Raw genomic sequence first — 13,382 nt, forward strand, 5'->3', positions numbered from 1 at the left:
TCATGAAATTCAAACAAACACTGAATGAGTACTAGTATGTTTGCAACACAAATGGAACTTAAACCTAGTATGTTCTTAGCACATACAGCCTCATACTTTAACATCCAATTGAAACAAGTAGTATGCTGATGAAAGCTTTAAATACAAAGCAAGTTAACTTTTAAGCGCTCAAGTGAGAGATTGACAACCAATGCTTTGGGAATTCAGACAAAGGAGTGACAGTGACCCTTGGTGCTAACCAGAAGGGTCTTCCTAAGAAGGTGTGAATCAGACTGGACTAAGGAATTTCTGAATGCAACTATTCAACAACAGCAGTAACAGAAACAAGAGCAAGTGGGGGACAGAGAGGTGAAGGTAAATTCTTAGGCCAGGTAGGGGGTGAGGGAGGTATAAAAGGGGGGGGGGATGCTGAAGAAAAAGCACAGATGTAAGTTTCTCTAAGTAATACAAAGTCTTAATCTGAGGAGCCTGAGCTGAAGGCAGTGGGAATTGTGGGTCCTCTCAAGTTTTTTAAACTTGTGCCTATGTGGGAGATAGAATGAGATTGAAAGTGGAAAGTGGTTCTTTCTAGGAGGAACATTTCCTAATAGGGATTAACTATGGAATAGACTGCATCAGGAAGTATTTTAAAAACTTTTAAGAAATGCCTCCTTGAAGTCAAGCACTCACTGTGCCAGGTGCTGGTAAACCCACAAGGAATAGGACATGGTCTCAGCCCTCAAGGATCTGTGGCCTAGTGGGAGAGCCACCCAACTCGGAAGTGTCCTAGAGGAAGCTAGATGAGGTAGTGGGACTCTGCAAGAGATGGGGCCCTCCAACCCTGAGATTCCCTGTAGATAAGGGCTTGGCCTAGGCAGAGCAAGGAAAATGGAAAAAATTCTTATATACAAAAGAAATGTTTAAAGTGGAAATAACAAGTCCTGGACTTAGTGACTGCTTAGATGAAATGAAGGAGCACTCAAAAATTTAAAGTTTTAATCCTAGGAAACTGGGAGAATGAACTAAATGGGTGTAAGAAAAGGGAAATTAGTTGAGTTCAAGACATGGAAAGTCTAAGATGATGGCAGAATATCTAAGAAGAGCCAACAGGGGTTCCTGGGTGGCTCAGTCGGTTAAGTGTCTGCCTTCGGCTCAGGTTATGATCTCAGGGTCCTGGGATGGAGCCCAGCGTGCGGCTTCCTGCTCAGTGGGTAACCTGCTTGTCCCTCTCCCTCTGCCCCTCCCCCCTGCTCATGCATTCTTTCTCTCTTTCTCAAATAAATAAACAAAACCTTAAAAAAAATAAAAATAAAAGGAATCAATAGGCTGGAGGAGATACTTAGAAGGATCATTGGCCAGGAGGCAACTGAGGGAGCCATGAGAACAAATAAGCTTGCTGAGGAGAGAAAACCACATTAAGCCTCAAGGGAGCCCTGGAGTTAGAAAGTAGGTGGAGGAGGAAGAGAACTTGAAGGGTGACACACATAAGAAGTGTCACCTTAGCTGCCCCCAAAGCCCACGAGTCCTGGATTCTGTCTCTCAGAGAAGTACTGAAGTACTGTTTATGGCAAGCATGACGTCAACCTCAAAAGGCTGATGTTCTTCAAGCATTCCCTACTCTTCCCATATGATGCTACTGAACATTTACTCCACAAAGAAATGTATTGTTTCCCATGTGCCAGACACTGTTCTAGGCATTGGGGATATAGCAATGAACAAAACAGACCAAACTCTCTCATGGTGCTTATATTCTGGTATGTAGCCAATAGTCCAGTTAAAAAAGCAAAACATATAGAATGGGAAGTAATGATAGGTACCAAGGAATAAAATAAGGCAGGGAAGGAGAAAAGAGGGTGTTGGGACTATCCAGAGTGATGTTGCAATCTTAGAGTGGCCAGGGAAGGCTCGTGAAGAGGATGACATGTAAGTGAACATCTGAAGCGGGTGAAGAACATTCCAGGAAAAGGAAACAGCAAGAGGAAAGGCCCTGACCTGAAGTATGCTTGGAGTGTTGGAGAAGCAGCAGGGAGCCAGTGTGGCTGGACTGAGGTAATTGAGGAGAGTAGAGAAAATGAGGTCAGAGAGGAGGGAGCAGAGATGCGGGCGAGGAGCAGAGGAACACCATGTAGGACCTTTAGGCTATTATAAGGACTTTTGCTTCTACTCTGACTGAGAAGGCATGGAAGAGCCTGGCTGTTTACCAGATGGTTTCCTCTTCCTTCTGTGGACACAGCTAGACTATACTGTGGATGGGTAGCTGAGCTCTGAGCAAAGGAAAAGTAGCAGAAATGATGTCTAACACTTCCAGTATTTGCCTTACAAACCTGCCATGGGCCATTCTCCAAGCTCTCTCGAGATCTTTCTGTGGCAGCCCTAGAAGCCATGTAATGCAGATGGCACATCACAAGATGGAAGGAGCCCAGGTTCTTGTTAAAAAACTGCTCACTGAACAGGACTTTTTCTGAGTGAGAAATGAATTTCTATTGGTTATTTTATGCCACTGATATATGGGGAGTTCTCTCTTTCAGAGCTAGCATTACCTTAACTACTACGGATGGGAAGACATTGGAAGGTTTTGAGTGGAAAAGTGATGTGATCTAACATTTTAAAAGGGTTATGTGTGACCGGAGAGGGTGAGATGAGAAACAAGCCCCCATTTCGGTGGCTTTCGCAATAATCCGGGTGCTGACCGTGAAGACGATGGCTTGGTCCAGGGTGGTAGCAGTGGAAACAGTGAGAAGTGTCGGATCCCGCCTATATTTTGAAAGTAGTTTAAAAGGATTTCCTGATGGGTTGGAAATGGGGTGGAGAGAAAGAGAGGATTCAAGGATGACTCCAAAGTTTTGAGAAAGTAGAAAAATGGAGCTGCCATGTGCTAGGATAGAGAAGACCTTGGGAGGAGCAAGTCTTGAGGGATCATATTGAAAGGTTAGTATTGGACATGTTGAGATGCCTATTAGATATTCAAATAGAAACATCAAGTAGGCAGTTGGATATGTGTCTGTGGAGTTCACAGTGTTCTGGACTAGAGGTATAAATTCGGGAGTAATCGGTTTATGTGTGATGTGCAGCCATGAGTTTTGATTTGGAGGTGGTAGAAGGTGTTGATGAGAATAAATCAGCAAAGGAAACGGAGAAAAAAAGTCAGTGAAGTAGGAGAGCCAGGAGACTGTAGTGTTCTAGAAGCCAAGTGAAGAAAGCATTTCAAGAAGAAAGGAGTAGTCCCATACGTCACATGCTGGTAACAGTGACAGGACGATGGATTAGCCATTGGCTTGAGCAACGTGGGGATCAAGTGTGGTGGGTAGTGGGTGCCAAAACCTACCAGAGTGTTCAGGAGAGAACGGGAAACAAGAAATTGGAAACCCTTTCAAGGAGTTTACTTTGAAGGGGTGGAGAAAATTGGAGCAGAGGGGTAGCGCGGCCAAGAGAAGTTTTGTTTTATTTTCTATTTTTTCTTCTATTTCTTCTTTTCTATTTATTCTTCTATTTTTAAATGGAAGAAATAACAATATGTTTAGGAGAAATATCAGTTTGTTGCTGATGGGAAGGATCTAGGAGTGAGGATAAAATTGATGCAGGAAAAAGGGAGAATTACTGGAGCAATGTCCTCGAGTAGAAGAGATGGGATGGGATCTTCTACAAAAGGGGACGAGTTGGACTTTGCTTTGAACTGATACAGTTCTTCCATAGTAACAAGGAAAGAAACTAGATCTATGGGTCTGGTTCCAGGTAGGTGGTGGACATGGTGGAGAGACCCTGGAGTTCTCTTTCAATTGCTATGATGTTCTCAGTGAAAAAGGAAGCTGGGTCATCAAGGGGCACGAGGGGTTTGAGGCGAGAGAAGGTGTGAACTAGCCATTCGGCAGAGAAAACAGATGAGGGGAGCACAGTATGATCTCCAGGCAACATTGAGGACCCTCCTGAGACTCGAGATTATGACTTTGAGGTAATACTGGTTAGTATAGCACATGGTTTTCTCCAGGCAAGTTTAGCAGCATGATGTAGGCATGGAGTTGGTGGAGAGTTGAACTTAGCCAAGCAAACAGATTCAAGTGGAAGAGTCACAAAGGTGTTGAGGGTGCGTGCAAGGGAATGGTAATAATAATGACTGATCGTGGAATCTAGGCTGAAGGGGAAGAAATGAGGACGTGAGGAGAGTGAGGGACAGTGAAAACCCAGAAGAATGAATAGATTGTGGGATTAGTGGGTCGAAGGATTACTGGACTCGGGGAAAGACAGGCGGTGGTAGAGCTGGAGAGTGTGAGTAATGGGGTGGGGTGCAGTTATTAACGACAAACTCTAGGATAAAATCACAGGAGTCACTGGCTGATGAGGGTAGTGGGCAGGATTACTGGGCTGCGGCAGTTCAAGGAACAGCGAACAGGGCATGGAAAGGATCATTTAGGTGGATATTGAAATCACCAACAATTAGGACAAAACTTATCCTCAGAAAGAGTGATGGTGATCCAGTAGCTTACTTTTTAGTCCTCCAACCCTTTCAATTGCTCCAGTGAAGGCAAAGACCCTCGTAGGATATCTTAAATCAGAGCAAGACATCTAAAAAAGCTTTCCAATTGGAAAGTTGGTTGAAATACTCAGTCTATTTTTTCTACTGAATGTGAAATACTGTGCATTTTAAACAAAGTGGCCAGTCCACGAGCCATGTGATAGACACTCCTTGGTGACTCCCTTGATCTATAATTCGTGAACCTCTGATTTTATCTTTACTTTGAGCCTGGAACCTCTGACATACCTATGTTTTGAGGCTGTGCCTGCTCTCTGTGGAGTCATTGGTTTCGTAAGCACTAACAAGGCGTGTCAACATTTAAAGGGGGTGTCATAGCCCAAAGAAATTGAGCCAGTGTCCATAGGACTGAGACAACAGCCAACTTAGAAAGTTGGACCACAAAAGAGAAAGGCCCCCTACCTCACACACCTTGTCTTAACACTGCCCCCTGCAGGAATCTTTCTGCAGCCTCTCACCCAAACCTTCATTTGAAACACCAGGGCCAGGCTAGCAAGTCCAAGTTAGGCAATGTGCTAAGGAAGAAGGTGCAAAGCTTGAATCAAAAGAGGGACTAGCAACAACAACAACAATAACTACAACAAAAACTGGCAGAAAAGGAAACTTCAGGAGAGACCCTTGGCTGGAATTAGTTTCCGGCCCCTCATAGTTCACCAGAATCACTGGCACAGAGAAGAAAACACATTTGTTTGGGTATATGGCCTTACTTTCAAGTTTTAAATTAGATAAATAGAAGCTTCGTGAGGCATTTCTCAGTGGTGTATTTCTTCTCTTGTCCTCTTCAGCTTCTCATTCAGGTCCCTTCTCTTTTCTTCTGTTACCACCTCTCTGTGAGATCTCTCCTCTTCTGATTTCCTCCCTCCACCTCCTCTTCACCGCCATTTTGCTCTCTTCCACCTCTCCGCTGGTCCTGCTTCCCTTTCCTTCCTTCTCTCCATCTCTTGGCCGTGGCCCTTCTGAGAGTACATCTTCTTGTGCCCGCCCTGGTGGTGGTAACGAAGGCAAGGTGTGATGGGTGGTGGTGCGGACCTGGAGTTTACGTAGTGGAGTGATGATGGTGGAATAATGCTTCTTACCCGGAGCCATGCTCCCAAATGGTTCTCCAAGGAAAGGCTATGCTATCAGCATGAGATGATTCTATTTTTTCCTTAGTTGTAGATTTCTCCTCCCCCACATCCAGACTGAGTCCCTCAGAAAGCTGAATGCTGCAGAGTGGCGTTGGTGAGGGTTGCATAGATTGTCCCCAGCTCAAAAGGGCGGTTCAAACAGAATTTCCTGTTAGCGTAGGAGAGAAAAGTGTCCAATGAGACACAGCTTGCCTAAAACGCTTTTCTGTGGACACATAGATTCTTAAGGTAATTTTTTAATTGTCAACTATTAATAACAGGTATCTTGTAAGAGGTAGTGGTTTATTAACATTATTTGACGAGAATACACAAACCACTCCTACCTTCTTTAGGGATCTCTCTCTGGTCAGACAGAGGCACATAGGAAGTACTTAATGCATATTTGCCAAATGAATATATAGATGTGTGGATGAGCCTTTGGCACATGGAAAGATAAGGGCTGGGCTCCAAAAAAGTATCACCCCCACCCCACACTTTCTGGCCTAGTCCATTTTCACTCTTTGCAACAGAAGGTCGGGGCTCCCCAAGAGCTCTGGAAAGGCAAAGGGAGAGCCAGCTTCCCACTCCCTCAAAGAGTCCAGAGGCACTCAGCGGAGGTGGCAGACCCTCCCACACGGCAGGGAGAAAGCAGGTCTAGCCAAAACAGTGTTGTCTGGGTCTCTATCCCTTCAGGGCCACTGGCAAGAACTCCCAGACGCCTCTAGGGGCTCTGGAGCTGCCACATTTAGGGTTTCACTCAACCCAGTTGGAGGTAGAGAAGAATAGGGCGGGAACAAAGAGAATTTAGGTGGCCTTGGCTGGCACCCCCCACTCCCACCCACAGCCTCCTGGAATCACCCCCAGGACCCTAGGATCTGAACCCAGGCCTGAGACTGAACGCCAGGGCTGTCCCATGAAGGCGGTCAGATTATTCCCATCACAGTACCTATATGAGTGGAGCCAGCTGTGGCCCAGTGGAGGCTGCCAGGGTGCTGAGGAGTGAAAGGGGCTGCGGCCCAGAAGGGTTCTCTCTTTCCCACTCTCCGTAAGTGAGCGAATCTCTCCAACTGAGGTCGCGGGTGCAAGGGATGCCGTCTTCGCTGCGAGTATCCTTCTCTAGGGCAGAAAGGGAATGCATTTGTTTGTAACTTTAATTCACAGAGCGGTCTCACAGGTCATGGCCAACACTGTGGGTGCTTACTGTGAGCCAGGCATGGTTCCAAACAATCACATGCCTTAATGCTCTTTTAATCCTCACAAGGAGCCTGAGAGGTCCGTGCTGCTGTAGTCCCCATTTTACTAGGATTCTGAGGCCCAGCGAGGTTAAGTCACTTACCCGTGGTCACCTAATGAGGAGTCAGAGCCAGAATTCAAAGCCAGGCAGTTGGGCAATAGAGCCCATGTTTTAACCATTATAACGTTTGAACTATTATAACGTTTGCAGTGCCAGTAAAAGGAGAGAACCAGCATGACTTGGAGAGGATCACTGAGTGAATTTCCCGAGCAAATTCAGCTAGCTGAACTGGCCATGGCCTAGAACCCAGATGGCCTTAAGCCAGGGTCTGTTCTTGGTCCATTTGGCTTCAGCTACTCAAAAGGTGGCTTGCAGCCCAACAGCTTTGGCATTACCTGGGAGCATGTTAGAAACGCACAATCTTGGATGTATCCAGACCAACGGACTCAAAATCTCCATTTTAACAAGATCCGCAGGGGACTGCTTGCACATTATGGTTTGGAAAGCACTGTGATAGGCCACGCTACCCACTGGTGGGGGAGCTGAAAGGTTCAGCCACACAGGTAAGCCTTGGGACACTGGTTTTTCCAAAAGTCGCTCTCTCTTCCTTTTCATCCAGAAGTTCCCAGAGGCTGGGGTATAACTGTCCTTCCAAACTCAAAGGGTACACTCAATGGACGGAAGAGGAAAAAACGGTTCCTTCAGTTCCAAGGAAAGTGAAGGGTCCTGAGGACATTCATTGACATCAGCCTCAGGACAGCTTGGGCGTGGTGGTTCCCATGACACCACGTACCTTGTGACTCTGAAATTCCAGCTGTTTTCTCAAGTCCTAGAAATTAGTGTGACTTATTCTTTCTGTCTCCTTCAACCATAATCTCATGGGGTATGTTCTGAGTATGTGTGTGATTGAATGTATGTGTGAAAACATGAATGCCTCATCACTGTCTTATCGGTCACGTGACATGAGAAAGCATTCTCAGGCTTGGGAAAACATGGGCCAGGCTCAGCTCTACTCACCATTTAGAACAGGGGCTGAATGACCTGGCAGCCTCTAGGCTGAATTTGGCCCGCGGGTATGTTTTGTTTGCCCACTGAGTATCAGCCGAGACTATGTTTTAGTTTTTATGTGGCAGGGGGTACGTCACATAAAAATCCAGATTTTTGGCTTTTGTTGAGAAATCGGAGTACCCTGCTAACTTGAGTATGGTGGCCAAGAGCCTAGAGAAACTCAAACTGAGGTATGGAAGGACAACAGAGATACTCAGCTCAGACCCCGGGCCTTCCCGAACAGCCTCCTGGGGGGCGAGAGGGACCCCTGTGTTTGTGCTCCTGAGGTACCCCAGGCATGAGCTGTGAACGTTGCCTAGAAAGAGAGGTTTTGCGATTTTAGGATCTCCCCATCTGACTCTACCAAATGATAAACCCTCTCGAGGGGGTAGTGTGTCCTTCTTCATTGTGACTCCAAAGCCTTCGAGTGTGTTGGGCACTTACCGAGTGCTCACGGCATGTTCTGGAAAGAGTAAATGAATGAATGAACTAGTGGCAGATTACTGTAGCCAGCCAGGCATGCGGTGATAAGGTGGATTAGGGAAGAATCTGTGGGAGTAGAACTGAAGAATATCAGAAACATTTCAAAGAAAGAAATCGGCAAGACTTGCCAACTTGAGTATGGTGGCCAAGAGCCTAGAGAAACTCAAACTGAGGTATGGAAGGACAACACAGATACAGGAAAGCTGGCACGGGGAGCTGGAGGGGGACGTATTCCTACATCTGTGCGGCAGAAAGTTCTCCAAGACGTGGGTGCCCGTGCCCTCCATTACCTGAGCTGCCCCTTTTGGTCTGTGTCTTTTTGCTGCTCCTGGAACTCCAGCCATTTCAGGATCAAGGAAATGAAGGTCAAAAGGAAAAGAACAGAGCATGAAATTCTCATTTCAAATCTTGTTTCTAGTTATATTTTTCTTGATGCAAAAGCTTTAGAGGCAGATATAAATATGAAAAAGGCCAGCTGTGGCTACACTGGGTGGGTGTGCCGCATATTAAAGCACCAGAAGAGAAACTGGGGCGGGGGGAGCAGAGCCCATGCTGCTGCTTTTGCTGAGGAAGAGTGGGTGTGACTCCATCTGTTTGGTCCTTTGTCTCAGCCTTTTATTTTATTTGCTGTAAGTTGCTTGTTGTTGCCACTGTGCGAAAACTGATATAATTGCAACCAGACTAGAACCTGCCTGAATGAGGAGAGAAACCATCACTCAGGGCTTCGTTCTGGGAAATTAAAGAGAAGAAACCAAATGTCTGTACCAAGCAATTACTGAGACAACAGTGAAGCAACAATTCATTTGCCCCTATTTCTCACAGCCCTCTGATCCATTTGGGACATGACAGCCCAGATTAGGTTGCCCCAGCCTACTGGCTGGCCTCTCCACACCTAGGCTCCCTCCCTTCAAATCAACTGTCACCGAAACAGCCAGCCTGACCTTTCCAGAATGTAGATTGGATCACGTCACTTCCCAGTGTAAAATGAGGCTAAGGCTCGCACTCCGCTAACGTCTTAATTCATTCCCATGGCTCCCCAGGCCCTGGCTCAGCCCTGCCCACTTCTCCTTCATCCTCCCATCACCACCATTTCCCCACTGGCCTTCCCTCCCTTTTTCTAAACTCACCAAGTCTCTTCCTCAGGATGAAACCTCATTTGTTCCCTCAACCTTTACAGCTTTCTTCACCCTGCATCTGGTTAGAGCCTATTTCTCCTTCTGGTCTTAGTCTCCTCTGACCCTCCAGAAATATTAAAAGCTGCCTGTGCCAGAGATTACCAACAGGCCTCCAGTCTCCCTTCTTCCCTGCTCCCTCGTAGGCAGAGCATCTAATTGTGCATTGGGCACATGGCTATGCACAATGATGAGTGTATTTCCCAGCTCCCTTGTAGCTGGTCGTGGCCAGGTGACTGAATGGTGGCCATGAATATAAACAGAAGCTATCCTTCTAACAGTAATAAAAAAAAAATCCACGATTTAAGATTTTGAGATGGTCAATAAGTTGCTTCAATATCTCTTGCTCTATTAGAGTCCAGGGGTCTCCAGCTCAGCAATGTGACATCTTATCCAGAAATTTCTTAACTACAAATCTCTGATACACACACACACACACACACACACACACACACACACACGGAGTGACAACCTCCAGTGTAAACTCTTAGGCAATGGGCAACTAACAAGTATTTTTCTTGTGTGAATACTTTTCTACTTCCAGCTCATGTTTGAATTAATAATACAAGTTAATATTTGTTGAGGATTTCCTTACGTCTGCCTCTAAATCCGCCGAGGAGCATGCCAAGTACTAATGTGTATGAGCTCATTTAATCTTGCGATATCTGGATGAGGTTGGCATTACCATGACTTCCATTTTGCAGATCTGAACACTTATGACTAGAAAAGTGAAGCAATGTGCCCAAGGGCTTATGGTCAGAACAGTGACTTGGGCCCAGGGCTGTGTGAGCTCTGAACCACTATTAAGAGATTGCCCCCTCCAACTCTACTGGTTTAATACCAGCACTGGGGAAAAGCCTTTCTTCTTTTCCTTTCCTTTTTTTTTTTTTTTAAAGATTTTATTTATTTATTTGACAGAGATAGAGGCAGCCAGCAAGAGAGGGAACACAAGCAGGGGGAGTGGGAGAGGAAGAAGCAGGCTCATAGCAGAGGAGCCTGATGTGGGGCTCGATCCCAGAACGCCGGAATCACGCCCTGAGCCGAAGGCAGACGCTCAACCGCTGTGCCACCCAGGCGCCCCTCTTTTTTTCCTTTTCTTTTTTTTTCTTTCCTTTCCTTCCTCCCTCCCTCCCTCTCTTTCTTTCTTTCTTTCTTTCTTTCTTTCTTTCTTTCTTTCTTTCTTCTGTCTGCGTTGCTGGTCCCTATTGTGGCAAAAACCTTCTTCTTTCTAACACCTGTATTTTCTCTTCCGGTGACACTTACTAACTTATTTCTGTCCTCCCTTTTCTTTTAAACCATAAATCAAGAATGCCAGGACCCCGATTCCCACATTATCTTTGCGCTCTGGTCGTGGTGCCCTGTGGTCTAAGTGCTCTCAATACCTGTCAACCCGAAGTCATCTGCACATACGGGGACATTTTCTCAGGCATGGAGAAGATGGACCTGTACAATGGAGCTTTCCAGAACATTTATTCATTTAGACAGCTATCGCAGAAGCTACCTGAAGTCCGAGCAGAGGCCAGGTGAATAGGTAAATGAACTCAATGAGTAGACAACGTTTTATAGTTATTTCTCTGTAAGAACTAGGAACAGGATTAGAAATTAGGTTTCCTTTCCCACCTGTGCTACTAACTTATTCTTATCGAAGAGTTACTTTTGATTTCTTATAGCATTCCACCTCTGGAGTCAAGCCCAGCGTGCTTGCTGCGTGGAGGAGGCTAAGGCAAAGGGAACCGGGGAGGCTGCTCGGAGTGGAGCATAAAACCTGGATACTGAGTGGCAGACTTTCATGCTCCCCCTCTGCACCTTTTCCAAGTGACTTGCTTTCTGGATCTTATGGGCCAGACCATCTGGGCTGCAGCAGGGACGTCAGGCTGGCCTGATTTAAGGCATGTACCTGAACGCGTTGTGCTGGTGCAAGTCGGCAAAAATCTGAGAGAGCGCCTCACTCTCCCCCTTGGCCATCAGCTGCATGAGGCTCTCGCTGGGCTGGGAGGCTTGCAGTTTCTTCTGTACCGACTAGATGGAGAAAAACAAGCAAAGCCAGGTGGTTAAGGCCCTAGGGTCTCTGCGTTTTCCTAATCACGGTCCAGACCTGAAAATGCTGAAACTCGAACTGTTCCTCTGGGCTGCTGTGTCAGCTGCTCAGAGAGGCCATTCTGAGGCCATATCTGTTTTGGTTTTTTTTAAAGATTTTATTTATTTATTCGACAGAGATAGAGACAGCCAGCAAGAGAGGGGACACAAGCAGGGGGAGTGGGAGAAGAAGAAGCAGGCTCCTAGCGGAGGAGCCTGATGTGGGGCTCGATCCCATAACGCCGGGATCACGCCCTGAGCCGAAGGCAGACGCTTAACCGCTATGCCACCCAGGCGCCCCCATATCTGTTTGTTTATAGCCCCTGTATTGTTATAAATATCCCTTAGCGCCTAAAAGATAATACTGTCATTGAAAACTTGAGACATAATTTAGTAGATAATCTATTCTTATTAACATACCTTCATATGTTCCTGAATAGCTTATTCCTATAAAGTTTAATAAAGCTTCTGCTACTTGGTTTTATATTTAAATGTAGGGGGATGGGGCGCCTGGGTGGCTCAGTCGTTAAGGGTCTGCCTTCGGCTCAGGTCATGATCCCAACGTCCTGGGATGGAGCCCCACATCGGGCTTCCTGCTCGGCGAGGAGCCTGCTTCTCCCTCTCCAACTCCCCCTGCTTGTGCTCCCTCTCTCACTGTCTCTCGCTGTCAAATAAATAAATAAAATCTTAAAAAAAAATACATGTAGGGGGATCAAATATCTGTCGTAGGAATTTAATAGATCCTTAAAAAAATTAATTTCTCGGGGCTCCTGGGTGGCTTAGTCAGTTGAGTGTCTGCCTTCAGTTCAGGTCATGACCCCAGGGTCCTGGGATTGAGCCCCACGTCGGTCTCCCTGCTCAGTGGGGAGTTTGCTTCTCCCTCTCCCTCTGCCCCTCATGCTGGCTATCTCTCTCTCTCTCTCTCAAATAAGTAAATAGTATCTTTAAAAAAATTTAATCTCCCTAAGAAAAATCCTGTATTGAGCTGCTTTTTACAGTTGGGTAAAATTGTTTTCTTTCCTGTTGCCTGTGATACCCCCATAGGTACTCCAACTGTGCATGCAGCTCATATTCATTCATTCACTAATTCATTCATTCATTCATTCATTCATTCATTCATTCACTGTTTATTGAATGTCAGCTATGTACCAGGCACTAGGGATATAATAGCTAAGAAGATGGGGGAAACCCCCTGCCTTCATGGAGTTTACTTTACAGCTCAAATTGGTCTGATGTCACATCTTAAGGCCTGGAGCAAAAATGCCCAGGTGAATTCTATCAAACATTTAAAGATGTGGTAATACCAATTCTTCAGAAACTCAGAAAACAGAGGAGGAGGGAACACTTCCCATTTCAGTCAATGAGGCTAGTACTACTACTCCAAGACCAAAGCCAGAATACCACAAAGATTTCTGAAGAAAACTACAGGCCAATATCACTAATGAACATAGACGCAAAACTCCTTAACAAAATGCTAACAAACTGAATCCAGTAACATATAGAAAGGATTATATATGCCATGACCGGGTGGAATTTTTATTGCAGAAACACAAGTTCAGTGAAGATATGGAGAAACTGAAACCCTCATGCATTGCCGATGGGAATGTAAAATGGTGTAGCCACTTTGGAAAATAGTTTCTCAGTTTCTTTAAAAGTTAAATCTAGGGGCTCCCAGGTGGCTCAGTTGGTTCAGCATCTGCCTTCGGTTCAGGTCATGATCCCAGGGTCCTGGGATCAAGTCCTTTTTTTTTTTTTTT

The 13,382-nt window shown here is 45.8% G+C and overlaps 1 protein-coding gene across 1 annotated transcript in view; it reads right to left on the reverse strand.

Moving 5' to 3' along the window:
• Positions 1-5,280: 5,280 nt before the first annotated feature.
• LOC103676636 (protein FAM71F1) overlaps positions 5,281-13,382 on the reverse strand; it is a 12,233-nt gene continuing 4,131 nt past the window's right edge. The window contains exons 4-7 of the mRNA XM_040644592.1: positions 11,447-11,568; positions 8,668-8,711; positions 6,560-6,729; positions 5,281-5,782 (exon numbers count right to left, since the gene is read on the reverse strand). Of these exons, the coding sequence (XP_040500526.1) occupies positions 6,560-6,729; positions 8,668-8,711; positions 11,447-11,568 (336 nt within the window). The 3' untranslated portion in view covers positions 5,281-5,782. The remainder of the gene's footprint in view (positions 5,783-6,559; positions 6,730-8,667; positions 8,712-11,446; positions 11,569-13,382) is intronic.

This window comes from Ursus maritimus, unplaced genomic scaffold (genome assembly GCF_017311325.1).
Source record: "Ursus maritimus isolate PB19 unplaced genomic scaffold, ASM1731132v1 scaffold_3, whole genome shotgun sequence".
NCBI classification, from domain to species: Eukaryota; Metazoa; Chordata; class Mammalia; order Carnivora; family Ursidae; genus Ursus; species Ursus maritimus.